This window comes from Ramularia collo-cygni (assembly GCF_900074925.1).
Source record: "Ramularia collo-cygni strain URUG2 genome assembly, contig: RCC_scaffold28, whole genome shotgun sequence".
Taxonomy (NCBI): domain Eukaryota; kingdom Fungi; phylum Ascomycota; class Dothideomycetes; order Mycosphaerellales; family Mycosphaerellaceae; genus Ramularia; species Ramularia collo-cygni.
This window is the reverse complement of record NW_019716282.1, coordinates 102,338-128,112: the sequence shown is the minus strand read 5'-3', so window position 1 is coordinate 128,112 and position 25,775 is coordinate 102,338. Positions and strand designations below refer to the sequence as shown.

General features: G+C 50.2%; 16 protein-coding genes; 11 read left to right on the top strand and 5 right to left on the bottom strand.

The window, feature by feature from the left end:
• Positions 1-2,476: 2,476 nt before the first annotated feature.
• On the top strand, positions 2,477-2,842 carry RCC_11248 (uncharacterized protein; the record flags this gene model as incomplete). Its single annotated transcript, XM_023776470.1, has 1 exon — positions 2,477-2,842. One exon carries the CDS (start codon positions 2,477-2,479, stop codon positions 2,840-2,842), a length of 366 nt encoding a protein of 121 aa, XP_023632238.1.
• RCC_11247 (uncharacterized protein) lies at positions 2,836-3,312 on the top strand (the record flags this gene model as incomplete). Its single annotated transcript, XM_023776469.1, has 1 exon — positions 2,836-3,312. One exon carries the CDS (start codon positions 2,836-2,838, stop codon positions 3,310-3,312), a length of 477 nt encoding a protein of 158 aa, XP_023632237.1.
• A 338-nt stretch (positions 3,313-3,650) lies between these two features.
• Positions 3,651-4,273, bottom strand: RCC_11246 (uncharacterized protein; the record flags this gene model as incomplete). XM_023776468.1 has 3 exons in its annotated part: positions 3,651-3,702; positions 3,761-4,064; positions 4,114-4,273. The coding sequence occupies 3 exons, from the start codon at positions 4,271-4,273 to the stop codon at positions 3,651-3,653; spliced, it is 516 nt and encodes a 171-aa protein (XP_023632236.1).
• A 2,051-nt stretch (positions 4,274-6,324) lies between these two features.
• Positions 6,325-6,684, top strand: RCC_11245 (uncharacterized protein; the record flags this gene model as incomplete). Its single annotated transcript, XM_023776467.1, has 1 exon — positions 6,325-6,684. The coding sequence occupies one exon, from the start codon at positions 6,325-6,327 to the stop codon at positions 6,682-6,684; it is 360 nt and encodes a 119-aa protein (XP_023632235.1).
• Positions 6,685-6,741: 57 nt separating this feature from the next.
• RCC_11244 (uncharacterized protein) lies at positions 6,742-6,999 on the top strand (the record flags this gene model as incomplete). Its single annotated transcript, XM_023776466.1, has 1 exon — positions 6,742-6,999. One exon carries the CDS (start codon positions 6,742-6,744, stop codon positions 6,997-6,999), a length of 258 nt encoding a protein of 85 aa, XP_023632234.1.
• Positions 6,999-7,121, top strand: RCC_11243 (uncharacterized protein; the record flags this gene model as incomplete). Its single annotated transcript, XM_023776465.1, has 1 exon — positions 6,999-7,121. One exon carries the CDS (start codon positions 6,999-7,001, stop codon positions 7,119-7,121), a length of 123 nt encoding a protein of 40 aa, XP_023632233.1.
• Positions 7,122-7,160: 39 nt separating this feature from the next.
• On the top strand, positions 7,161-7,565 carry RCC_11242 (uncharacterized protein; the record flags this gene model as incomplete). Its single annotated transcript, XM_023776464.1, has 1 exon — positions 7,161-7,565. The coding sequence occupies one exon, from the start codon at positions 7,161-7,163 to the stop codon at positions 7,563-7,565; it is 405 nt and encodes a 134-aa protein (XP_023632232.1).
• A 700-nt stretch (positions 7,566-8,265) lies between these two features.
• Positions 8,266-8,977, top strand: RCC_11241 (uncharacterized protein; the record flags this gene model as incomplete). XM_023776463.1 has 4 exons in its annotated part: position 8,266; positions 8,330-8,393; positions 8,455-8,656; positions 8,816-8,977. Coding segments are annotated over 4 exons (429 nt in total).
• A 1,794-nt stretch (positions 8,978-10,771) lies between these two features.
• RCC_11240 (related to maltose permease) lies at positions 10,772-12,752 on the bottom strand (the record flags this gene model as incomplete). XM_023776462.1 has 8 exons in its annotated part: positions 10,772-10,906; positions 10,964-11,093; positions 11,146-11,498; positions 11,555-11,860; positions 11,917-12,223; positions 12,277-12,464; positions 12,520-12,605; positions 12,656-12,752. The coding sequence occupies 8 exons, from the start codon at positions 12,750-12,752 to the stop codon at positions 10,772-10,774; spliced, it is 1,602 nt and encodes a 533-aa protein (XP_023632230.1).
• A 566-nt stretch (positions 12,753-13,318) lies between these two features.
• Positions 13,319-13,945, bottom strand: RCC_11239 (related to panthothenate kinase/uridine kinase-related protein; the record flags this gene model as incomplete). XM_023776461.1 has 3 exons in its annotated part: positions 13,319-13,499; positions 13,565-13,869; positions 13,928-13,945. The coding sequence occupies 3 exons, from the start codon at positions 13,943-13,945 to the stop codon at positions 13,319-13,321; spliced, it is 504 nt and encodes a 167-aa protein (XP_023632229.1).
• A 447-nt stretch (positions 13,946-14,392) lies between these two features.
• On the top strand, positions 14,393-16,515 carry RCC_11238 (uncharacterized protein; the record flags this gene model as incomplete). XM_023776460.1 has 2 exons in its annotated part: positions 14,393-14,834; positions 14,888-16,515. The coding sequence occupies 2 exons, from the start codon at positions 14,393-14,395 to the stop codon at positions 16,513-16,515; spliced, it is 2,070 nt and encodes a 689-aa protein (XP_023632228.1).
• Positions 16,516-17,049: 534 nt separating this feature from the next.
• Positions 17,050-17,970, top strand: RCC_11237 (probable dehydrogenases with different specificities (related to short-chain alcohol dehydrogenases); the record flags this gene model as incomplete). The annotated part of the gene is made up of 1 exon (XM_023776459.1): positions 17,050-17,970. One exon carries the CDS (start codon positions 17,050-17,052, stop codon positions 17,968-17,970), a length of 921 nt encoding a protein of 306 aa, XP_023632227.1.
• A 440-nt stretch (positions 17,971-18,410) lies between these two features.
• RCC_11236 (probable nadp-dependent mannitol dehydrogenase) lies at positions 18,411-19,347 on the bottom strand (the record flags this gene model as incomplete). XM_023776458.1 has 3 exons in its annotated part: positions 18,411-18,689; positions 18,745-18,866; positions 18,924-19,347. The coding sequence occupies 3 exons, from the start codon at positions 19,345-19,347 to the stop codon at positions 18,411-18,413; spliced, it is 825 nt and encodes a 274-aa protein (XP_023632226.1).
• A 1,198-nt stretch (positions 19,348-20,545) lies between these two features.
• RCC_11235 (related to monodehydroascorbate/ferredoxin reductase) lies at positions 20,546-21,938 on the top strand (the record flags this gene model as incomplete). XM_023776457.1 has 5 exons in its annotated part: positions 20,546-20,599; positions 20,649-20,741; positions 20,793-21,253; positions 21,303-21,794; positions 21,851-21,938. 5 exons carry the CDS (start codon positions 20,546-20,548, stop codon positions 21,936-21,938), a joined length of 1,188 nt encoding a protein of 395 aa, XP_023632225.1.
• An 882-nt stretch (positions 21,939-22,820) lies between these two features.
• On the top strand, positions 22,821-23,888 carry RCC_11234 (probable MOB1 protein; the record flags this gene model as incomplete). XM_023776456.1 has 3 exons in its annotated part: positions 22,821-22,843; positions 23,171-23,343; positions 23,404-23,888. 3 exons carry the CDS (start codon positions 22,821-22,823, stop codon positions 23,886-23,888), a joined length of 681 nt encoding a protein of 226 aa, XP_023632224.1.
• A 404-nt stretch (positions 23,889-24,292) lies between these two features.
• Positions 24,293-24,861, bottom strand: RCC_11232 (related to diadenosine and diphosphoinositol polyphosphate phosphohydrolase; the record flags this gene model as incomplete). XM_023776455.1 has 2 exons in its annotated part: positions 24,293-24,731; positions 24,800-24,861. The coding sequence occupies 2 exons, from the start codon at positions 24,859-24,861 to the stop codon at positions 24,293-24,295; spliced, it is 501 nt and encodes a 166-aa protein (XP_023632223.1).
• Between the last annotated feature and the right edge of the window lie 914 nt (positions 24,862-25,775).

Sequence of the window (25,775 nt, the reverse complement as noted above, 5' to 3'; positions counted from 1 at the left end):
AGACAATCAACCTCTCACGGGTACTGCGATGATTGTTGCTGCTACTGCTCAGAAGGCTACATACGCTTCTTGTAACATGTTCTTGCAGAGCCACTGTACAGAAGGTCAACGCTGGCAGATTCACGACGGTGATTGAGATACCGGTGCTGCAATACACACCACATTGGTGCTGGTGTCGTGTGGAGAATGCTATCCGTGTGATTGACGTACCAAGGCACCTGAGACACAAAATCCGCATTGTTCCAATCATGTCGTAACGGTAGGTTTTGCACGTGGGCTAGAAGAAAGACACCAAAGACCATTGCTTATTAGGCGAGTGTGCCATGCAATCTCATTCTCGAAGCCATCCTGTGAGCCGAACAATAGATGGTCACTCGGATTGCATAATTGGGCCCAGCAAGACATCGTGAGACTCACATACAACGGCAATAGCTGCAGCAACAACGTACGCTACCCATAATGAAAATGCCTCGGTTCATTCCCCATAATTGCTGTGTCCTTCACTCACAACTCTGACGAGAGCTATCCAATCGTCTATCCCTAAGGAGATCTCCTGGTTATCTCATTGCTGACAGACCAACGAAGAACCAACAGGCTACAAGCAACCCATCGTTCGAGATTCCCGACATGCTGCCCGGATAAGTGCCACAGAAGCGAACATGTCGAAAGAAAAGAGCTGAGGCAGGGTTCAAGAGGTGGATGAGAGAGTATACCAAACAGCAACAATGGCCTCTTTGTTAATGCTAGCAATATGTGCCCCAATTGACTGATAGCAGTGATGCTAGAGCTTTAGCTGCTCGTTACCTACGACTTTTACAATCACAAATCTCAAATGCGAATCGCCCAACGATGGGTCATGAGACAACTGTAGTGACCGCACTAGGATTGACGACCATACTGGCCGCTTCAGCACTTACTACTACCCTGCATCTTCAAGTCGCGAATACAAATCTGAAGAGGATCAATAGCGAGTRCGAGTATTTCGCTAACGCATCGTTCCCCTAGATCCTTCTCATGCCCTCCGAGGGAAATTTTAGGGGCAAGGGTTAGGGTTAGGGCTGGGGTAATAACAACTGTTATAGAAGTAACAGTTTCCCCTATGTACCTTAGGGAATTCTGGATATATATAGAGAGATGTTCTAGTTCTGGTTTGAGGACGGTTTATGCCCGGGTTATCAAAATTTCCACTTAGTCTTTGAAGCTTCCGGCGTCTTCGTTTCGAAGGACTTGATTACAAATTCGAGTAAGTGAATCGGTGCAAGTGAATGTTCCCGAATCTCTCTTAACGAGGAACCCATGAGATAACGGCTACGGTATCGTACCGTATCGGGAGGGTGCATCGATTAACAGTGCTTGAATACTATTTTATCAACTATCGAGAAGAAATGCACGAGCGGACGCGGAAGCTGTGGACAAGACACTCAAAATCCCATAGCCCGTTCTCAAGGTCAATAACCACAGTAATATCCAATAGCGAGTCCTGACGCGGCCATAGAAGCTGTTTTTGGCCATACAGATTAAATCGATCCCAAACATTTGATCATTAATCGCTGGTACGAGTGCATATAGCTCGTCCTAATTCCGAGAAACTAGTTACTCGAGAAGTGCTTGAAGCTCAAGGGCGGATGTCCGCAAGAAGAGAGACCAGGCCAAAATTTCAGTTCTCATTACAAGATAGAAGATGAAGTGTCCCTCCCGCGTTTGAAAATCACGTCCCATCTCCCCCTTCTTTGTAGTAAGTCGACGATAAGGCTTACGAATAGGTGGCTACCTACATAGATAAGAAGTAGTAGCCTTATGGAGAGTCAAAGTACGGATAGTCCAATGTCTTGTCGAATAATTTCTCCTTTTTGTTCTATCGTTATTGTAGAAAATACAAGAGTTTTGCTTGTTGTAGGTAGGGCAGCAATCTTCAATTTCAACGGCCCTTGGAGGCATTAAGATGAAAAACTCGGCAGAAGTTAACTCCTTCACATGCGTTCGATTCGTAACCGGACATCGACCCCTGCGTATGCGGTCAGCATCTCGACCTTTGGCTCCTTGCGCGTGGTATTAAGTGGGCGTCAACCCCGAAATCTWCACCTTTAAGCAAGGCTCACTCCTCAGCTCGCTCCTCTGTAACCTGAGGGGATCAGTAGCCTACCGCGAATCGCATCCATCGCTGCGTATATGAATGTTCAACTCGTTGAGCATGCTTTGTAAGCGTGCTCAACGAATTGGACTGCTTGGCAAGCATGCTGCGTCGAATGCACAAGACATGCAGGAATAGAAGGCGTTGGGTTTATTGGTAAGCATGCTATCGGCTCTCCTCATTGCCACTTCAAAGCACATGTACAAGAGATTATAATAGTCTGTCTTCTGACTCGTCACGTCTTCGATCGAAGACTCACACACGAAACTCACGTCACCCACACACACACATCAGTCGTATCAACTCCCTCGAACGTAATTCACATCAAGAAATCATATCTCATTCATGTCTACACTCAACAAGGGAGACATTGTGCTTGTCACGGGTGTAAACGGCTTCATTGGGAGCCATGTCGTCGAAGAACTCATCGCCGCTGGTTTCCAAGTCCGCGGCACCTCACGCACATTAGCRAAAGCTCAGTACTTGGTCGATTACATCGAGAAGAAGTTTGGAAGTGGCAAGATTGAGATTGTGGAGGTACCAGACATGATCCAAGACGGTGCATACGACGCCGCCGTGAAAGGGGTAAGCGGAATCGTGCACATGGCCTCTGTCCTGACTTTCAGCACCAATGCCGATGAGGTCGTTGGACCATCTGTCAAAGGCGCAATGAGAATGTGTTCGAGTCTGCGAAAAAGGAACCAATGGTGAAGAGCTTTGTGTATACATCCTCTAGCACTGCCTCTTTCTCGCCAGTTGCGGACAAGAAGATGAAAATCACAAAAGACATGTTCAATGAAGCCGCTATGGAGGCAGCCTACAAGCCGACGGCGAGTTCTTTTGAAGTTTATGCTGCTAGCAAGACTGCAGCTGAGAAGGCGTTGTGGGAAGCGGTCAAAGCGAGCCCGCCAAGCTTCCAAGTCGCCACAGTATTACCAGATGTCAACTTCGGCCGGATTCTGAAACCGAACGACAACAGCACTGGCAATTGGATCCCTGACTTGTATGCCGGAAATGAATTTCCAATGGGAGACTTGGCGCAGTGGTTCGTTGACGTCGAAGATGACGCGAAGTTGCATGTGGCTGCTTTGATTGATCCGGAGTGTGATGGACAGCGAATCTTTGCATTTGCAGAACCGTACACTCGGAATGATATGTTGGCGATATCTTCAGGAAGCTGAAGCCAGGGAAGTCGTTTCTGGAGGATCAGAAGGTGGGCAGAGCTTTGAGCGAGGTTCCGAATGAAGACGCGGAGAGACTGTTGAAGAAGCACTATGGTCATGGATGGACTAGCCTTGAGGATAGTGTTCGGGGTAACCTTTGCTTTGTGGTATGAGTAACATAGACGCTATCGCTGTAACAGAACTGCGGCACTGAGGGTGACTTGGGATAGATAAAAGGAGTGAATCTGACTGAAGCATAGAGCTATATGCTCGTTGAGCTGTTCGAAACATTGAAGAAATGGAAGAAGCAATCGCTATCTATTCCCGACCCGTTATTTTGGTGTAGATTGGCAAGTTCAGAAAGCCCACACGCCAGGCACAACATTGTCTTCATTACCAGGCACAAATCTAGCCAACTAGTATCAGCCAATGGATCCCAAACAAAAGACATAAACAGTCAACCTACCCATTCTCAGCAAATACCTGCTTCACTCTCGCAGCAATCATCTCCACTCTCGGAGGTATCGTTCCGTTCACTCTTTCGCTCGCAAGGGGATAGATCCAAGGAATCGTTTGCAACGATGTACCATTATACATCTCCGCAATCTCACTCTGAGAGAATCCACCGCCGACGAAGATTGCTTTCGGGGCTTGAGGTGTGGAAGTATTGCTGTTTGAACCGAGGCCGGATGCGGGAATGGTTTCCTCGCCTGCGAGAAGAGGAACCAGCTCGGATACGCCTACGGGGGAGTTGTGGACGACGTGAACGACTGTGAATGTTAGTGATGCTTTTGGTTTTTGCTTTTTTTCAAGATGTACCGTCGTATTCGGGTAGCATGAGTCGGATGAATGCTTTTGCGGTGTCTGGGTGTTTTCCTCCCAGTGCGATGGGGATGGGAGGATGTACTGTGGCGCCATATGCTTGTGCAAACGCCAAAGCGAGGAAGCCACAAAGGGGGAGAAGGCGTGTCAGACTCATTTCAGCTGATGAAAGATTGATGGTTGAGTGAGATGATGGATGACCGCGGAAAAAATCATGCGACTTTGAAGTCTAATGTACAAATGTCACCTTACTCTCGCCAGTCATAATTGCGTCTTCATACGCCAGTATGCTTGTCACCATATGCATCAATCAAGGGACAAACTTTGTGGGGAGCCGAAATGGTCTCAATAGCGCTCCCGACAAGCAGGGGCTTTCATGCAATAGAGATTGAATGTGTGGCTTGGCCATTGACCATTCGTTCACAACACAACCCGCGATCGAGATCTCCGATAATCTATGACCTTTTTCGTGTCTTTTGCATGGCTCGTGAAAGGATGCGTGCTGACCGAGTTGGTGGCACCCAACTCTTGAATTTTCCCAATGGAAACGAAAAAGCGAATTGTCATCCGTTTATAGTGAAACGCGCGTAGCATTTGGCGTTGAGCCGTGGTGATGTACGGAACTCAATCACGGTCCCTTGCAGATAGGAGATCTGTCAGCACTTGTTATCGATATTGTGTCACTGCGGCTGAGTGGCGTTCGTCGCTTCACGTTCGAACCATCGGGAGAGCGACTGAAATGTATCTTCCAGCATGGGAGGTTTTCCGAAATGACGTGGCTATTATGTGTACAACGTTTTTAGACATCTGTCGGGTCATGATAGATGGTGGACAATATTCTGCAGAATTGATGACGACGACATTGTCCGACAAGTCTGTGGTTCGCAGAAAATCTCAAGGTAACACCATCTGCATGCTGCAGCTCGAAGACATGGGCCTGCAGCTGAGACCAGATTTTTCGGGTGTCGCTAAGGGGGTAGAATTCTTGGTGAAAGAAACTTGGCCATTTACTGTCGCTAGATCAAATTTCCATCCACAAAAATATCGCCTTCAATGGCTTCTTCGGTAGGTGATGTTTAAGATGATGAGAAATGACCTGCCACATATGTGACAGCTCCACTCTGCCTTTCTGCGACTGCTTGGGAGGTAGGTTAGATGATGGGTGATTTTTTTTGAGACTTCCTCTGCCGAGTCGAGCTGCCTCCAACGGCCGATGAAGTTGAAGGTTTCCGCCCTAACAGGCAAAAATCTTGTGTTTTCTGTGATAACGACAGAACGATTCAGGAGACATTACTCGATAAGACGTCAGACTATCCGTACTTGACTCTCCTCCATAAGGCTGCTGCTTTTTGTGCTTATAGCCACCTGTTCATGTACGTTGTCGTCGACTTACTACAAGGAGAGGCCCCTGAAACCCTCCTGACATTGGCACGCTAGTCTATACCAGATTCGACATGTGAAACCGCAGACCAAATATTGATCAGACTGCATTTACCCTCTCGACAGCAATGACATGCTAGCGATAGTATTTCAAATAGTGTGAAGGCGTGGTACCTCCGTGCTGTCCTGATCAATGGTATTCATGCATATTGCACAGTAAACGCACAAGGTTCGAAAGTGTACTGTGAAAGCGTCAGTAACTTAGCATGTAAGATAAAGTGATAAGTACGATTAGGTTTTTAGGAGCATCGCTACAGCGTCTATGTCCACGGTCTTTCTTCGTCTCGGACATTTAAATGCAGCAAGCTGAGAGTCCTCTCCAGTAAATGATCCCTACTTAGCTGCGAACAACTTCTCGTTCTGGGACATGATTAGTCAGTGACAAACAGCCTTAGATATTCCAACTTACTCTCATAAACAATGCAGCGATAAAGCTCACAGCAGCTCCTATATACATGGGTATGAATCTGTTCATTACATGTCAGCCGCTCTGCTATCGACCGAGGAAGAAGAAGATGGCAACATACACTTTCCGCAAAGCAGCAACGACTATTCCCAGCACATCTCCTATTAGAGTTGGGTCCAGTGTATCGAGCAATTGCGAGCTAGTTCCCGAGATGAGAGCTTCAATCTGCGAGGCATTTGCGTCGGGCAAGAAAGATTCCAGACTGGATTTTGCACAAATGATGAAAATCGCGCCGGCGATTGACAGCCCATCTCAAACTACGGCAGCCGGAAGTACTTCAGCAAACCTCTTGCGGCTTTGACATGGCCATCGCTCAGGTCTATAGTGCGTTTTTCAATGGAGGGGCGCTAGCTGTGGCTCCTTTTAAAGCTCGAGGCGATCCAGCTGTTCTATCACAGATGATGTATGACTACTCCATTGAGCTGACCATCTACACACCATCCGAGTATCAACTACTGCTCACTTATGCGGGCGTATTGTTACGAAAGTGCACCTCATGGACGAATGCATATTCAGGTGGGGAGATCATGCCCTTGCGTCTGCTAGATGCGATGCAGAGACTTGATCTTCCCAGCCTCACTTTGACAGATTGCTATGGTCCGACCGAAGCTTCTTGTGCTGCAACCTTCAAAAGCATTCCGATTAGTTTCCCCATTGGATGACTGCTTGATACGCTCTCTACCACTTCAAATGGGAAACTTGATCGCAAAGCACTTCAGATGCTTCCACTCCGAGTGGACTCTCAGAAGCCCGAAACGAAAGGCAAAGTTTCTGTCCCTGAAGAAGAACGCCGCAACCTGTGGCTTGAGATTCTGGGAGATGCAGTCACTGGTGTCGCGATCAACCCGGACTCCGACTTGTTCATGGTCGGAGGAAGCTCACTTCTGCTGGTCCACCTTCAAAAGGCTGTCAAGGAACGGTTCGTTGCAAGCTTACCTCTGCAGGCTCTGTACCAATCGACCACACTCTCAAGGTAATGGCTAGATTGATGCACACGGAACGTCGCAAGGAGGTCCAGTCTCCATGTCAGCTCAGCCGCCTCCAGTTGACGGATCCCAAGGCGTCACTGCCGCGAAGTGGGCGGGTGAACGATTTCTAGAGAAGCTGGCACTGAAGTCAAACCTACCAGTGGTCGGTCATGGACAGACACTGTGCATTAGTAGGGGAGCGTGCTCCGGCAGACGATGTTATGAATTCCGTGGTTCGCTTCTCGTTGCTGACTGGAAAGGTCCCACGTATTGAAGGGACGCTTGGATTCTTCGACTTCAAGGACGTTGAGATTGTGGCGTATGATATCGCGCACAGCGTCTCGTCTGATGATGATCTTGTTTCGTATCAACATCATAGCAGCAATTCTCGCGTGCCCTTTGATCGATTCGGGAGACGTATGAGTGAAGTGTACGGGAAGCACTTTGAAGAGGTTAGCCCTGGTGAGTGGCTACAGGCTTCTGCTGAATGTGGCATGCAGGAGTTATTGGTCATTCACCTGAGAGCCAATATGGAGAGTGCTGATCCTCTGGTGTTCCCGTATCTGGGCGTCTGATGCAGTGTGCTTGTTGATATTATGACTTGGCTATTGAGCATCAGCGGTCAGATTTTCGCTTTCTTTTGCGGACTTGCTGAAAGTCAGAGAGTTGGTAAAAGAGTAGCTTGCGTCGTGATCTCTCAAGCCACATATCCATGTTCAACGAGCTGACAAAGCAGAGGCAGCTTACGGGGGTAATTCCTCTTCTTCTGAGCGGTGAGGCTCTGACACTGATGTGAGCTCTATCTCTGGGGAAGAAGCTCGAAGTGGTCTCTATTCCCTCAATATCAGACTTCGAATGGTGATTGTGGTGTCGGGGATTTGTGGAAAATGTCCGGCCGTCTATTCGAACAGGACTGAAAAACCTCGTGTTATCAAACAGGGCTGGGATCAAAACCACCAGAGAAGACCTAGAAAGCGACATTACTAGGATCATCACCAGATATGGGCGTGCAAATCGTCGCACTGCGATTGTCAGTGTCTCCACTTAGATCTCGGGTCCGCATTACCGCATTGGGAAATTTATCACAGCCTCCACTCATGGATCTGATGTTGCAATGCATACCAAGCACCTCAATGATGGAGCAATCGATTGCGAGAATACATGTCATGCAGGGGTGTCTCCGCGATTTCTCCGCAATCGGTTCACTTTTAGAATAAATGAATGTCCTCATGAACAAACATTTTACAGCACAACTATCCCTACTCACAATCCAAAAGTTAGTATCCAGTATCTCGTACATTGATGATAGTACATTACTTACATAGACATTACTCTCCAGTGTCTCCTGTCCCTCTCACGATCATCAAAGGCGCCGGGTCGCAACACATTCCAATCCCTGACGGGTATGTATTCTTACAAGCTTCGCGAGGGGGAATCTCAACTAATATGACACGCATGGCTCAGTGAGAGTGCTATCGTTGCAGACTTCCATTCGATCCAGACCCAAACGCAAGAAGGTAGCCCAACGTACCTCACCTCGGGCTTCTATCGCATTCAGCCGGGCCCAACACGCAACATCCCAACGTATACATATGAGGAAACCAAGTTTGTGCTTAACGGACAAATCGATGTTCTTGACGAGGCGACTGGCGTTACACACCACTTGGTAAGTACATTAATTGACAGGCAAAAAGCATCTCCAAGTCGGCATTGGGAGTGCTTTACCAATTAGGGGACCCCTGTGCATCTGTGAGATGCCTCGGACCTTTCTCTATCCATCCTTGGTCTTTAACACACCACTGACATCTTCTTCCTTCGCTTTTAGGTAGCTGGAGACTGGGCTTTCTTCCCGGTTGGAAGTAAGGCGCAATTTTCCAGCCAGAGTGGCGGGACTGCTTTCTTCGCGGTTACGAGACCAGTCATTAACACACATCCGGGKTTGGTGGGRAGGGAGGAGAAGGTGCCGGGAAGCCAGAGTAAGCTATAGATAGCTAGGACGGATTCCTTTGCCGTAGTGGTAGTACTGAAATCGCAACATCCGAACCATCATCCTATTGTTCACTGTTCTGTAGGTTGATATGCTTGTCGGTCTACATGTCGGGCCGTATAAGGGCGAGCTTCGATATTCACACTTTGAATTCTACTGGCACGGCATAGCTGGTGAGAAACTTCAGCTTTTGGGGCAGTCTGTGACCGTGGCAGTTGGATAGCACGGCAACACCAGCGTAAACCTGGTGAGAATTACTTCGTTCCTTATACACGCTTCACCTTTCGTTGTGCCTGCAACTTGTGTATTAGGGGTAAAACAGTRTGTACAACGCTGCCAACAAGTAGTGATGTGAGCCACTGCTATAGTCCGTTCCTTTGCCATACAACGTCCAGGCAGCGTTCTACATCTGATGTTGTTAATGGAAAGCTGATCGTGACCCTGAGACTGATGCATTGTAAGGGTACACTTCAGAACGTGAATTCTGAGGACTGGTGCAAGGAATGGGTCCCCTCCCCTGCATAGCCAAGAAAGCTAACGCAGCCAACACACAGAGCTTCATAACCGGCCCGGATTTTGAGATCCTCCATCAATTCACCAATGCCTGCTCAGCAGCGCAATTCTTCATTGGTCTAGTGGTCATGAGTGAGTTCTACAACACATCTTGACTTCTACAACATCATGCTGACCCCCCTATCGTTTCCGCTTGTCACGATTTCCGAATCAACAAGCGCGGGAGACCTGGGTTCGATTCCCAGATGGAGAGTTTCTCATGCAACATCTTTTTTGCTCATTTTTGGGCGGATTATCCTTTTCCCGTGGACCTCATTCCGCCAGCCTCTTTCAACCACTATCCTTTGCCGTTGACCTTATTACAGCCTTTTCATCCACTGCTATCAACAGCGTAGTGTTTTGCAAATATTTATCGAAAAGGGGCGTGAGTGAATGATTCCGCGTTTGGAAATTTTTGGATGCCCGGGGCAGGAACATGTCTTGGCAGAATGAAGGGCTGGCATTTTTCTACTCCGACCTTCAACATGCATCACCAATCGAGATGAGAAACATTGAGGAGTGTCGAGATTGCGAAATGTCTATATTGCAGCCGCACGAAAACTGGCGTTCGACCCAGGCGAAGCTATTTATGCCCATACCGCACAAGAGAAGCGCATGCAGTTTCGAGAGCAAACGCGAGATCTTCCTACCTCGCATTTTCCGCTGCGATCGCCACGCCGGATTCAGACTGGGCATTCGAGTAAAACATACAACGGTTCGAAACTCCAGGAAGTCATGACAGGAGAGAGGCCGGCMTCGATGGTTATTTTTGAGCCTCCCACGCCCTCATCCGTGACATTGGAATTGCCAGTTCCACTAAACAGGGAAAGCATGGTACGACAAAGTCAAAGCTGTCGAGATGAGGATTCTTCATCGAGACAAGACACCCTCAGTCGTCTTTATCACGCCTCAAGGCCTTGCYCTCTGCAAAATCGACGATTCTGGAGCTGCTAGAACCTTTACTACTAGCAGAGTAGCCCGTCATATCATSGAGAGCGCACTGTTTTGTTGATCATCTTCTCCGATCGACAGCTCTGGACAAAGTTTTAGACGTCACACTTCTGGGAGGCTTTGAGCAAGGTGCCAGTTGCTTTTTATATGCACGAAGCATGTATGGTCATGCTCATATGGTCATGCTCATATGGTCATGCTCAAATGGTCAGCGACTATAAAGTACTACCTCGTTTACAGGCCAAAGCAAGACATGCTGCCGTTCCCAGCCATCAGTCAAACAAATACAGACTAAACGACGCTCCTCCGCCGTGGTACTGCCTTCTGCCCACTACTCTCGGACAAGGTCTTGGTTTCCTTGAACTTCCACGCTGGGATATTACGTTGGTATAGCTCGTCCAACTCCCAGTATGTCCGTCCTTGGGTCTGCGATCGATGTCAGTCATTGGTACCATCAAGGCTTGCTATGGCAAGAAATCTCACCTCCGGGTAGAAGAACCAGAGCAAAGCTGTTGTGGGTACTAGCAGGCCAGCCCAAACATAGACAGCTTTGACACCCAGATTTGCAKCATCTGGACTGATCATGTAGGAGATTGTCCACTGGAACACAACGCTGGAAGAGATGATTAGTTCAGTATCTCAGAAATGTCATAGAATACGCTTACAAGCCGGCACCATAGCAACCCAAGTTAAAGGAGGTGGTTTGAGCCCGCAGACGAGGAGTCGAGGTCTCTCCAGCAGCGACGAATCCGATCGGACCGGCTGAAGCGCCGTAGCATAAGACCCATATGAGCAAGCACGCGAGGGCGGCTTTATCTGCACCACTGGTCTTGAAGATTCCGGAAGTAGCCAATCCAATATTGAAGATGCACATAAGAGCACAGCCGCCGATCAGGAGAGGACGTCGGCCGATGTACTCGCAGGCGACCAATGAACAGGAGATTGAAATAATCAGCAGAACGAATGTCAATATGCTAACGATGAAGGGATCTTTCATCCCGGCAACCTCGAAAAAGTACTACATCATGCCCGTTAGTGAAACACTCCAGCACGATCCACAGGAAACGAACTTACCGTGGAGTAGCTGAATACGATCGGAGCACCTGCCGCCCACTGAGTGCAGATACCCACGGCTCCAGCCACGGTTCGACGCCAATTGGTACCACGGAAAATGTCCAAGAATGAAGATTCTTTCGAAGCGAGGATGAGCGCCATCTCAGCCTGAATACCGTGCTCAATCACGCGGTATTCGTACTCGATGTCGAAATTCTCAATGCCACCGTAGAGTTGTTTCATCGACCGCTTCGCACGCTCCGCGTCTCCATTACGTGCATGGTAGATCGGGGACTCTGGGACTGCCCAAATCATGAGGATCAGGATCTAACACACCCACATCAGTATACGATACCACCCAGATCATGCCYTTTGGAACGTACACCAGTAAAGATGAATTCGGTCGCAATCAGGGGTCTCCATTCATTCGGCCTGTTGACCTGGACCAGTTGTGCTGCCACTGCGCATAGCAATTGGCCAAACGCAAGCATGAGTTGATAGGCACCGATCATGAGTCCACGGATTTGAAAGGGCGCCAATTCTGAAATATAAGTGACCAGAATKGACTGGGCAAGACCGACACCAAGACGGACAAGGACCGCAGCACCGAGCCAGCTCTGCCAGTCGTTGGAGGCAATCTCAGCCACTGATCCCGCGAGGAGGATTGCAATGGCAACCATCATTGCTCTCCTGAAGTCAACGTATCAGCTCTGTGTCTGGACGATACGAAGCATGCTGCATACTTGCGCCCGAGCTTGTCGGCAAAATATCCCCCAGCAAACATTCCCACCATCTTTGACATTTCCGCAAAACCCTGCCAAAAGGATACAGTTGTAGCGCTGATGGCAGGCTTGCCATCTACAACCGTGTCCGCCATTTGTCTGACGAATGCTGGTAGGGGAATGATGTTGCCGGGTACTTGTTGTTGGAACTGCAGCAATCTTTAGCGTATGCGACGTTTTCGTAGGTAGAGGGCCAATACTCACACCATCGTTCAATGCTGCCCAGTTCAATATCATACAGAAGAGCATGGCCTTCCAAAAGACTCTCGCGGCTTGCCATCGGCCCAAAGCTGTTGAATGTGAGCTGGTTACAGGGGTTCGTGGGACTGGAGAGGCATACATGCAAACTTGGTCTCCAATGTCTCCGTCGCATTGATATCGGAAGTATCTTCCACCCTGTACTCTGCATGCTTCATGTCATCCTTCAAGTCACTCATGGTTGGGCGTGAACGTGTCTGCCACGTGGGAGTAGAGTTCGAGGTAGCGATGGGGAAATATGGGGAAATCCTGGAGAAATGGTGGTCGATCCCAGGTACTTTATCCCCCAATGCTTTACCCAAGACAGGTTTCCGCATGACCCCAACCCCCTTAGAGTTTCCATGCTACGGTGTCGAATGCAAGCGAGTTCAGACTCCACTGCGTATCTCTCAGAGGCTCATCGGTCGACATTGTCCGAAAGTCTCCAGCCACAACACATGGTACATGCCTGACGCCCCGCTCGGTCAAGAGCACTCCGGTCTCGAAGAGAGTTTAGCTGACATCACGCCACGACATTACTCCGGCCTGAGTTCGCGTGACACTTTGGTGGCTTCCTACCGTTGACAGTCGACCACCTTTGATCAGCGAAAGATCTGGTCCTTCGAGACGATGGAMTCCTCCAATGGCTCATCTCCACAGTTTAGCACGGCTGGTCGCCTTCGGACTGCAGAAACGAACTTCATATCAATAGCGCTGGTACTCATTACAGAGAACAAAAGTGACGCAAAACACACCATCCAACAGACTAGAAGCTTTGAATAACGATATCTGGTGTTATCAATCGACGAGCAATATGGTCCGCGTTTTGCAAGTCGTTCTCCTCTGCCCTGGCAGCCGCTGCAAGAGGGCACGTCTCAATTCCTGCACGCATATGTCGTTCCACCAGCCTCGCCTTGGCAACTTCTCTGGCTACMTCGATATACCATCTAGCCGACAGCAATACTATGGTCAACAATGTCCGCCTTTGCATATGCATTAGATATTAACTCACCTATCGTCGACCATCTTCGCAACTTCGTCCCATGGCTTCTCGTCGAGAAGTACATAGTTACCTTCAAGAAGAACGACTTTGGTCGTCGCCGCCACGACGATTTGGTTCTCTACTGGATCTTGAAGGGCATGATCAAAACCAGGGAATGAGACTTCAGCACGGGCATTTGCGAATGAAGCTTTGAGCTTCGCAACAGCTTCGACAAATCCGTGAGCATCGAAGGTAAACGGTKCACCTCGACGTGCAAAAGCTTCAGCAGGGTCATCCAAAGCTGCAAGATGGGACTTGGGATAGTGGAAGCCGTCCTATGTTCGATCGATTAGCTGGGCTTGTCTCTCTCTGCGGTCGACCAACGTAGCTGACCATCGGTACGGCGATCATGTCATGAAGTCCCTCTTCTTGCGCACGTTGAAGCAGCGTTGTACATAGAGTCGATTTGCCCGAGCCTGGGCCTCCTGCCACGGCGATCAAGACTCGTTGATCATCGCGAGATGAATTTCGAAGCTTCGCAATACGGTCCAGCAGGTGAGGAACTTGCTCGTTGTTACTGAGCAGTACCTCAGGCTGCATAACTTCTATCAGTCAGCTCAAAAGGCTCGCAGAATGAGAAATGAATATCTTGATCCCTTCACAACTGTGCCAAGCCGTGAGGAGTGCCCGGATTTGAGGCACACTTCGACGTTAGGCTTCAGGGGGTGACCTAGTGCGCCAAGCGATCCGGAGCACTGCCTTCCGAAGCGTGCCAGGTGTGCCGACCTTCCATCGCTCATAGTCACCCGAATCCAACTTCCCCGCATCCATGTTGCGTCGGGCTGCACGGCGCCGACCATGCCAGCAGACCGCAGCGCGAGAAGAGGCACGGCCGAAAAGGCGTGCAATGAGTGCCAGAGAAGAAAGACGAAATGCACACTCAGCGAAGACGGTTCCCATTGTGGTTTTTGCCGACGAGCCGGAAAGGCCTGCGTGTTTGAGGAACCACCGCAAAGAACCCCTCTCACGCGGCAGAATCTTGACCAGGCTGAAGCACGATGTCGACAATTAGAACTGATGCTCCAGCAGCAGCGTGAGACTGCCATGCCTTCAGATTCGAGTAGTGCGGCCGAACACCAACAAACAACGCTGAGGGCGAACAATCCGGGAGAGGGTATCGCAGACTACGAGTGGAATGAAGCAACGGATCCCGAGGCGCGAGAGCAGTCGTCTGATAGTGATCATGCAAGAGATGGTATGGGAGCGCTCACCAGTCGAAAATCAGGCTCGGGCTATTTAGGTATAGCAATTCACATATTCCCCCTATACATCCTACACTGACCAGCTCACCAGGCACGAGCTCCGGTCACGAACTCTTACAGTCCGTTTCATCTTTTCTTCCCCCCTCCACCAGCGCCGTCCGGCGGAGCGAACGAGCGCCGCATGAAACGCCAATGTCCAACTCGTCTGCACCTGGCCTTCCGCACTTGTATTCAAGCTCTCTTTCAACCGCTTTCATCCAAGAGCAGCTGATTTCGGCGTACTTTGCAAAGTACAACACCAGCTATCCGATCTTGCATGAGAAATCATTCCGTGATCAATGCAGTACCCGAAAATCGTTGCCTCGCAGCTCTTCATGGCACATTACGTACTATGCTGTCCTGGCTATGGGTGAGTGGGTTTCTGGCAGTGGCACCGATGATCAACCATCCCTCTACTACGAGGCTGCAAGATCATTGCTGAAGCCCGAAGTTCTCGAGTCGGGTTCTATCAACGGTGTGCAATCCTTCTTGATCCTTGGCAACTACCTGCAGAAGACGGATCGTCCCAATACAGGATACAACTACTTGGGTCTGGCTTTGAGACTAGCCATGGGTCTTGGTCTGCATCGAGAGCTACCCAGTACTTCGCCCGCGAGCCCTTTTAAAAGACATCGCCGACGAATCGTTTTCTGGGTCCTGTACTGCTTCGATAGCTGGTTTAATATCACCACCGGAAGGCCATCGTTGCTGTCCGATGCAAATTTCGACGTACAGATGCCGCAGAACGTTGAGGAAGAGGCGCTTGACAGTTCGGGGAGATTGATCGATGTGACTGGTCCAACAACATGCTCTCTAATCACCGCTTTGGCTCGTTTGACCAAGATCGCGAACAAAGTGTACAATGAGGTGATCTGTGCAGGCTCGTGCGCAGATGTAGATCATCTGACCGTTGTGATGGAGCACATGATACAAAACTGGCAATCAGCTTTGCCAGCTTACATGACCAGTGCAAACGTCCCGGCCTGGTTTCTCGGTCCTAGACAGACGATCCACTGGAAAGCGGCGAATCTCCGTATCTTGCTACTCCTGGCAAGTCAAAGACATCGAACAGATGAGTTCGAGAAGCTGGCCGTTGGATCAAGGTGTCAGGAAGTCGCTGTGTCCTCCATCAGTGACATTGCTACTTTCTGTGATCATCATCCAGACCATTTACACAGTGGATTGGCCTGGTATGCGGTCTACTTCACCTTACAGGCGATGCTCTCTTTTACGTCTCAGTGTGTATATCGTTGGCGTGCTGGTCGGCAGTTCGACGACGTGGACACGCAACACTATGAAAACACGGCGTCCATGGCTGTGAATTGCATCGAAGCTCTCCAGGCAAAGAACGCTGCAGCAAATCGAGCATACCGCATCATCCATCGTCTTCGAGACGTTGTCAGGCAGACTAGTGGTATCATTCCGCTTGATGCAACCCTCCAGGCGGGCATGAGTTCGCATGGAGTTTCTGATGGATCGAATGGTCTTCAGGTCAACAATGGCATGCAGCACATCCTTGGTCCTCAAGACCCACCTACAGACCCGAGCAGTATTCCTCTCGACTATGATCAAGCGATTCCCAATCTCGTCCTGGCTGAATGGGGCAATGCGGCGGATTTGTCGCTGCACAGTCTTTTCAATGGTATGGACGATTTCGGGGCGGGGGATCTCTATACGTAGAGGTCATTCCTGGTCAACACTTGCGCGATGTTTAGCGTTTAGCAACACTGAATGCTGTAAACACGGAAAGAAAACGGACAATCGGGAGTACGCCACATCAACGATGGGATACCACTCCAAAAGTCACAGGTCTTGAGTATATTCCACCACCCTACTGGTAGGCAGCTACATTGAGATCATCGATCATGAGCAGGCTAATGGTTTAGTTCACAGCAGATGCTGCTTGATGTTCTTTGCATGTCGCTCTCCATTGGATTGGCCGAGGATCTTGCTAAGCCGCAGTCTCCTAGGCCTTCTATCCCACTCCGATGCGTCGAGTCACTCCATCGCAATGCTCGCTGCGAAGCAAGTCCCCCGTCYCCACCATCGGGCAACTGTCTCCCGACAAATCGGCCGCGATCAAGCCGTATGCTTAGTTATGATCGACCATTGGCTCCATACTTCAAAGCACATGATCTTTAGAGGTTTCGGTCCCAAGAAGGAACACTTTGAACACATCACATCATCAAGCTTTGTTTTCTCAAGATTATCATCATGTCGACAAACGGACAGAGCAATGGCACAGCTCAACATGAAACGGCACGAGCGTCTCTCGCGGCGAGGGAGATACCTCACATGGTATTAGGCGACAAAAGCCAAAAAGGACCCTCAGCAGCACTCGACTCGAATCCAGAAGAGCGAGCTCGGCTAAGATTTGCGGTCTCAGGAAATGCCATCGTTACTGGTGGAGCGGGAACTCTTGGATTCGAGGCATGCAGCGCACTACTTGAACATGGACTCTCCGGCCTGGTCATCTTTGATATGAGCGTGGAGCAGAACACGACAGCTGTCAAGCTACTTCAAAGTCGATTTCCCGGGCGAAACATCGATGCCTATCGGGTAGATGTTACAGACGATGCTGCAGTCGAAGCAGCCGTTCAAAAAGCCTCCATGTGGCTCGGGTCCCTGAATCATCTCCTTTGCTTCAGTGGAATCGTTGGCTGCGTACATTCTATGGATGTCAGCGCAGCCGAATGGCGAAGAGTCGTCGATGTGAATACCACGGGCTCGTTCTTATGTGCGCAGAGTGTTGCTCGATTGATGAAAGTACAGAACACCGGCGGCTCCATCACTTTTACGGCATCCATATCTGCTCATCGAGTAAACTTTCCTCAACCTCAAGCTGCTTATAATGTAAGCAAAGCGGGTTTGGTAACGCTCAAGAACTGTCTTGCCGCAGAGTGGGCTCAACACGGAATTCGAGTCAACAGCATCAGTCCGGGATATATGGATACCGTCTTGAATGAGGGTGATGGATTGGCTACTGCAAGAGCAACTTGGACAGATCGAAATCCTACCGGTCGCTTGGGACAGCCTGGTGAGCTGACTGGAGCTGTCGTGCTCCTTACGAGTAATGCGGGTTCGTACATCAACGGAGCTGATATTGTCATCGATGGGGGAGCAATCGTCTTTTAGGCTGCTAGGGTTCGAATGCAGTCAATAGTTGTTAAAGACGAAGAGATGACGTTGARATGGTCAAGTCGCCGTCGTTCCCACCAACTCAATATTGTTTCCGCCTCACTTTACATTCAATGACTTTTAAGGCTCTGTTCAGCCAATTGAAGTAATCTTAACTGCATCGAATGAGATGTTGCTTAAGATTGGAGAGCAGTTGTAAGAGAAGCGTAAGCATGCTTTTGTCGCACATCGAACGCTATCTTGTGCCGCTTTAGATCCTACCCAGGGCCGTCCGAGATGACTTGACGGGGCTAGAAGTGGAAATCAAACCATTAAAGCATACAAATTCTTCATTCCGTTACTTCCTAACTTGACTACCAGATCAACACCCTGTTTGAAATAGATGACATGGAAGAAGTAAAGCAGACAGATTTGGAATTTACATTGCTGCTGTTAATCTACGGCAGAACGTATCCTCCATCAATGATAACATCACTGCCAGTCTGATACGACGAAGCATCACTAGCTAGATACAAGTACAACCCCTTGATCTCCTTAACATGGCCCATGCGTCCAAGAGGTGTCATACGGTATGCTTCGTTGACAACTCGCGGTGAAGCGCCCATCTTTGTGTCGAAGAAACCAGGTGAAACGACATTCACACGGGCGAACTCTCGCCACTCTCGCGCCAGACTCTTTCCAAGGTGAGTCACAGCCGCTTTTGTGGAGTTGTAGACCTAGAAGCTGTTAGTATACCAATCATACGGTTGGGTTTGTCAATGATGATCTTACCGGCTGGTCTACGGGAACGTTGACTATGTGTGCGGAAATGCTGGATGTGATGATAAGATTGCCAAACCCTTGGCTCTTGAAGATCTCGCCGGCATATTTAGCACAGTAGAAGACTCCGTCAACTGTTTCATGTCAACCGGGGTATATCATACGCTGGGGGGGCGTGGAACAATACTTACGGTTAACGGACATCTGTTTCCTGTACTCCTCCACAGTCTGCTCAGTAATGGCCTTGGAGATGGCCATACCAGCATTCGCAACAAACACATCAAGCTTTCCGAAGTCTGCAACTACCTTCGACATAGTCTCCTGTACGGCCTTGTGGTCCGAAACCTCGACCTGGTATGCCTTGGACTTGATCCCGAATTTCGCTTCCAGGTCTTTGCTTCTTGCGATTGCGGCAGAGTTGGAGTTGTACCATAGTGCGACATTGGCTCCGGCTTCTGCTACTGCCTCCGCAACGGCGAATCCAATACCATCTGCTCCTCCCGTGATCGCCACAACCTTGCCATCCATCCGGAGCTGGGCAAAAACGCTCTCTGGTGTGTTTGGGACCGGCTTCGCCTCCCGCACCACCGCAGCATCTTCCAGTGACATAGACATCGTGACTTTGAATATCAAGAACAATCGAGTGAGGTGTATGGGGTTTCAAGGTTCGAGTATCACGCAGATGGCAGCATTTGTATGCCATGCGAATGCGGCAAGCTGCAGGCCGAATAGCCTGTAGTAAATTCCCTATTCAGGCTAGTGCTGACTCCCGTCGGCTCTCAGCACTCCGATTGGTCGTATGTTGGGGCGGGAAAGTGCGAGACGTGTCTTCGTCTCCGCTCCGCTTTTTCTTCTCATCACCAGACATTGCAATGACCCACTCACGACCGGACGTGCTAGGCAAGGAACGTACAACTCAACTGCCGAGAGAGTCTCCTGGTAAGGTTCTCACACCAAGTGCTTGGAATTTATTGGAAAGCTTGCCACGACGGTGATTCATTCCAGCTCTTTTTGCATCACAAGGCGTCCTTGGCCTGCTTTCGCTACAATTTTGCAAATAAAGATTCCCTGCTATCGTATGAGCGCCATGATTCTCGAGTGGACTCTGTGGGTCTGGGATCCTCCAATGTGGCGAGACGCTGTAGAGGACAGTTGCCCCTCGTGTACAGGACGGACACATGAAGACAATATTACTCCTTTTTCATGTTGCAACTCCACGCCGCATGTTAATTCTTGCCACTGTGTCCCCATTGGGAGGGAGCGACACCTGTGAGTGAATGACTTGAAGAGTGATGCAAAACATCCCCATCAAGTAAGGCAAGACCCTGGCATGCTTGGCYTCCTGCCCAAGTGAGCCGATCGAAAAGGGAACATCCTGTGCTTCACATTCAAAGCTCGAACTTGGACACGGGAGCCGACGAACTCCAGCGAAGGCATGCCTGCAAATATCCAGATGCCAAAGCCGGAAGCAACCATGACACAGACTTCGACAACTTTTCACGGCTGTGAGACACCGCGGAAAGATGCCGCATCCACGTCTTCCGTAATCAAATCTGGAATGAACTTTTCCCGTCTTCCGACACAGCAGCCGGAACACGTCTCAAACGATGCCACACCCCACCACGCTCCGGATGATGAATCGTCGTAGGCATGTACTGTAGTAATGTCGGCAGTCAGCGTGAGTAAGAATCCGGCAAATCATCGTTAAGTCCTCGATCAGATAAGTATCCTCTCCTCGCGTTATCAATCTTTCACATGCTCCCAAGGCTTCTGATCTTTTCTCCTATAAACTTTCGCGTCTCGGCTTTTCAAAATGGCTACCGCTCTGAAGAACGTTGTAGTGATTGGCGGCTCTTATGTTGGAATCGTAAGTCATGGGTCGACTGACAAGTTACATTGGACTGACAGGTCGTGAGAACACTGTTCGCCAGCTCATGGCAATGCTCCCATCGACCCACCGAGTTCTCCTGATTGAACCCCACAGCCACTTCAATCACATCTTTGCCTTTGTATGTAACGAACAAGTCATGACATTCACACTCACTGACATCGATTTGAAGCCTCGATACGCCATACTAAACGGTCACGAGCACAAAGCTTTCATCCCATATTCCGTCATCTTCACCAAAGGAATGCAACACAAAGCCATCAGAGCTCGCGCGACCCGCATCGACGCCCAGAATGTTGAAATCGACACAAAGTGGGAGGGTTTAAACAAGATTCCTTTCGACTACCTCGTCCTGGCTACTGGAACCAGATTGGCGGCTCCATCAATGATGCCGTACAACGACAAACCATCTTCGATACAATTCTTGAATTCGTACCAGAAGAAACTTCAACGGGCAAAACACATTACGATCATCGGCGGAGGTGCCGTAGGCGTTCAAATGTCGCTCGATCTGAAGGAGCTCAATCCCGAGAAAGAAGTCACTTTGGTCCACTCGCGAGKCGCATTGATGCATCAGTTCCACCGCAATTTCTCTACCATTCTTGAGAAGTCCTTTGATGATCATGGCATACAGTGAGTGCTCAACTCAAATCGCAACATGCAACAACGCTAACATTCATAGACTCATCCTCAACACCCGGGCAAAGGTCCCCGAGGGTGGATTTCCCGAGGACGGCGGTCCATTCACAGTAGCCCTCACCAATGGCCAGCACATCGAAACCAACTTCGTCATCGCGGCTACTGGCCAAACGCCCAACAGCGAGCTCGTCAATTCTCTCCCCACCACAAACCCCGAGGGCCTGGTCAACCCCTCCAACGGATACATTCGCATCGAGAACACCCTTCAGATACAAGATGACGCCTATCCACACATTTTCGCGGTGGGCGATGTCGCCGATACCGGCCTGTACAAAGCCGCTCGACCCGGAGCAAGCCAAGCCAAAGCTACGGCAACCAACATCGTCTCTATGATCTCTGGTGAGAAAGCCGAAGCGGAGTTTGAAAGAACGCCGAGAGCGATCCATATGTCATTGGGGTTGAAACGTAACATGGTTTTCGTGAATCCAGACGAGGAGAATGGGAAGACTGAACCGGTTGTGAAGGACATGTATGAGTAAGTCCCGCTGTATCTGGGAGTTGTTGGGAGAAATTTTTACTGATTTTTCACAGTGGTGAGCTGGATATGAAAGCGGGGGCTGTGTGGGCTCGGTTTGATGCCACTATGCCTGTATCGAAGGATGCGGAGGGATGGGATTAGAGAGGAGCTCTGATGCAGATGTGCCGTAGCCTGTCCTTGATACCTGGCAGATGCCATACCCTTTGGAGTTTCTCGTTGCTTTTTCGATTGGAATGGATGTATGATAGTAGGCATTCTGCACACTCCTCGTTTCCGTGTGACGACGGTAGACTGTCCACGTTGGCAAACACTCAGATCAGTACATCTGTTAAGGTGTTACTTCAGAAAGTGTGTTAAAAAGTCAACTCCAAGCTAAACTCGTCCAAAACTACGCGGAGAACAAATGTTTCGTCTAGAAGGCATGAGAATCATCTTCAAAGCCCAGTCAAGCTTTGCTTTGTCAATCAAGATCATGATGTTGACGTGCGTTGGAGGTATACCGTCAAATGCCCACTACCCCAACCCTAACCCTTACCCGAATATCAGCCTCTCATCAAGAACGCTGATGGGGGAGTAATCATGCTGTCCTCGTGGCTCAGATGATACCAACGATCTTCCGCCCATTCCCACAGGCCTTCCGTGTCGATGTTTTGTGAAGTTGGAATATGACGTGCGGTCGTCATGCAACTGTTTTCTTGTTTACTTTGCCGCCCGGGCTGAGAAGCAGGCCGAAACGTCGGGCGAGTTGAAACAGCATCGATTGTGCTTGCTTGTACTTGCCCGACCGCAACCCAACATCACACAACGCCAAAACACACTCCACCACTTGACCAGCCCATCGCCATCACATTCGCTTCCCAAGCTCCAAATCCACCGAGTCTGATCGACGGCCCAAGGAGTGCAKTGTATGATCTCCCTCCGTGCCGACCATTCACCGTTTCCCCCGCCAACTAACCCATCCATGTGGAATGTAGAATAGTCTAGCAGGCCTGCCTGTCCATATACTGTCAGCACCTTGACACGATGACCTCGTTCATCAACACCATGTTCGTACACACCTCCCCTCCCCAGCCCTACTCGCAGGCGTCACAGCCCTTGCCCGCCGTGCAGTCCAACGTGCTCGCCAGCTCCGAGTCGTACACCCATTTCCACCCCCACGAACAACACCCCGAGAGCCCAGAGGCCGTCTATCACTCGCCACTGCAGCGGCATATTCAGAATGTCTTTGATCAGTCCGACCCGCCTCCATCACATGCACAACCCCCGATTCCCCCTCGCCATGAGAAGCGACAGCATGAGATACAGCGAGGCCGCGCAATGATGGACTTGGGTCTATGGGATATCGCAGCCAAAGCTGACCTTTTGTCGCGCAGCAACAGCAATGCGCGCACCCAGCGGAATGCCTTTCAGCCGCAGAAGCGCTCCAAGGGGACCAACAGCTGGCAGTTGAAGCAGTTTGCGGACGCCACGCTGGGTAGTGGTAGTCTGCGCAAGGTGGTGCAGCTCCCCGAGGGCGAGGATCGAGACGAGTGGTTGGCGGTGAACGGTGAGTATAGCATGAACCAGCCAGCCATATGGACGAGTCTCATTCTAATCCCATCCCAAGTGGTCGACTTCTACAACCAGATCAACCTCCTCTACGGCGCCATCACAGAGTTCTGCTCTCCTGCATCTTGTCCAGAGATGAAGGCCACGGACGAGTTCGAGTACCTGTGGCACGATCCTCCCGCCTTTCCCAAGCCGACACGCCTCCCGGCACCGACCTACATCTCACACCTACTCTCCTGGACCTCCAACCACCTCTCCAACGCATCCGTCTTCCCCACCCACCCAGGAGTTGCATTCCCACCCAATTTCCAACAAACCATTCGCACCATCTTCAAGCGACTGTACCGTATCTACGCACACATCTACTGCCACCACTACGGTGTGGTGCGTGGTCTGGGACTCGAGGCACACCTGAACACCGGCTTCAAGCATTACGTGCTGTTTGTTGAGGAGTTTGGATTGGCGGATGAGAAGGGTAACAAGAAGGGAGAGTGGTACGGACCTCTGGGCGAGCTTGTGGAGTCGATGCTACGAAGCGAGTAGCGAGAACACACACGCGGGATGATCACTTTGCATTGTGTATGCTGGAGTTTTGGGGATCACGGGACAGCACGGCATGAATGAACGGTTGGGATGGATTTAATCGGCGTAACAGGAAAGCCCAACAGTGGCAGGCAATGGTTCAACAGTTTGAAATGCGATGATGGGTGAGCGAGCGGAGAAGCAATGTGCGCATGTGCGCAGGAGAGGCGTGATGAATTCAAATCCGTTCCCTTGTGGGTTCACTCCCAGCTTTGACCCACGGACCTGCAAAGGTCTTGAGAACAAGCCTTTAATTATGCCCATCTCCAGAGTGCTACCATTTGAATTCGCTCTGACAATCAACTTTTGCATGGTAGGAAAGGAGATAGTTACATCTCAACTCCCCAAGGCCAAGCCAGCCCTCACTATCGCTTGATGATACTGCTCCTCTCCAGCGCCTCAAGCAACTCCGGCCGATCCTTCAACTGCTCCTGCGCAGACTTGAAACTCATCCACAATCGATCCCGCTTGTGCTGTTCCGGCCAATGATCCAGCTCCTGCTTCACCTTGACTTCATAAAATCTATACGAAGCCCTCGGAGCTCTGGTCCCATCCTTCTTGATTGCAGCCTCAGTACGCTTCTCCTCAATCGTACCGAGATCTCGCTCGATTTTGCATTCGATGCCGGCTTCCTCCCAGGCCTCACGGCAAGCGGCATCTTGTTGTGTCTTTTCGTCGGTTTCCCAACCGCCTTTGGGGAGGACCCAGCCTTTGCGACTGGAAGATTGGATCATGAGGACTTTGGTGCGGTCGGAGGAAAGCGGCACCACGCCTGCTACTAGGCGCTCGCCGGAAAGACCATATCTAAGGGAGCACGTGATCAGCGGGGTGATGGGATATCAAGGGTCAAGGGTGAGGAATCAGCGACATACCTCTGTTTGTCTCTTCCCACTCGTGCGTGCATAGATCTCTCGCTCGTTTGTTGCTGCGCCATGACGGGCCGGAATGTGTCGGATGTTGGAGTATACCAAGGAAGGAGTGTAGAGTAGTTTGGGGGTGATTTGTGTATAATGTTCAGTCGCAATGACGAATCTTTTTTGCAGAGGGGTGAGGAGGGAGGCTTATAAGGTTGTCGCAACGGATCAAAACGGGTGTCACTGTCCTCAAAAGATTCCACCAGGAGTTGCCGTGAGCAAGCGACTGCGGTGATGGGACGGTCCAAGTTCACGAGAAGCTTGGAGACGAGTTGGGATTCTTCGTCCTCAGACCAGCTTGCGCCGGGGTTGCGGACGAGTGTCTGACCTGGAGAGGCGCAGGAGGCCTTGCGTTGCGGTTGACATTGTGAGGGTAGATGTGTGGGTAGAAGATCGAGGTTGGTGGACGGCAGACGCTAGGGAGGGTAAGGTATTTCTCCCGTCTCTATTTCCGTGAGCTACCTAGAATAACACCCTACTGTACCTCGCTAAAGGCCCATTCAATATTTGATTACCCTTTTTTTGGCCTGGGCCGCATCCAAGGACCATGGGTGAGAGKCCACCCCTGGAAAGTTTGCACCGCTTTGCTTTCCTTTCCTTCCAAGGTTGCTTTCCGAGTGAAGCGCCTGCGTATGGGCTTGTAGGTAATGATGAAAATTTGGATCATCATGCCGCGGGATGGCCGTGACTAGGTAGGAAGAACATGGTGGAAGTTGGGAAGGTGCTGGTTGTGGAGTGGGGTGCTCCTGCTCTCTGCCATGATCTGCATTCGTTTCTTCCCGGCAACAACTTCTTCACACATACCTACAGACACGTGGGACAGCATCTACCGCCCCATCTCCCGCGAGGACCGGACAAGACGTGGGCGCTACCAATTGCTCGTCGACCGCTTCCAGAACTCTCCCATCCCATTCCATTCAATTCATTTTTCAAT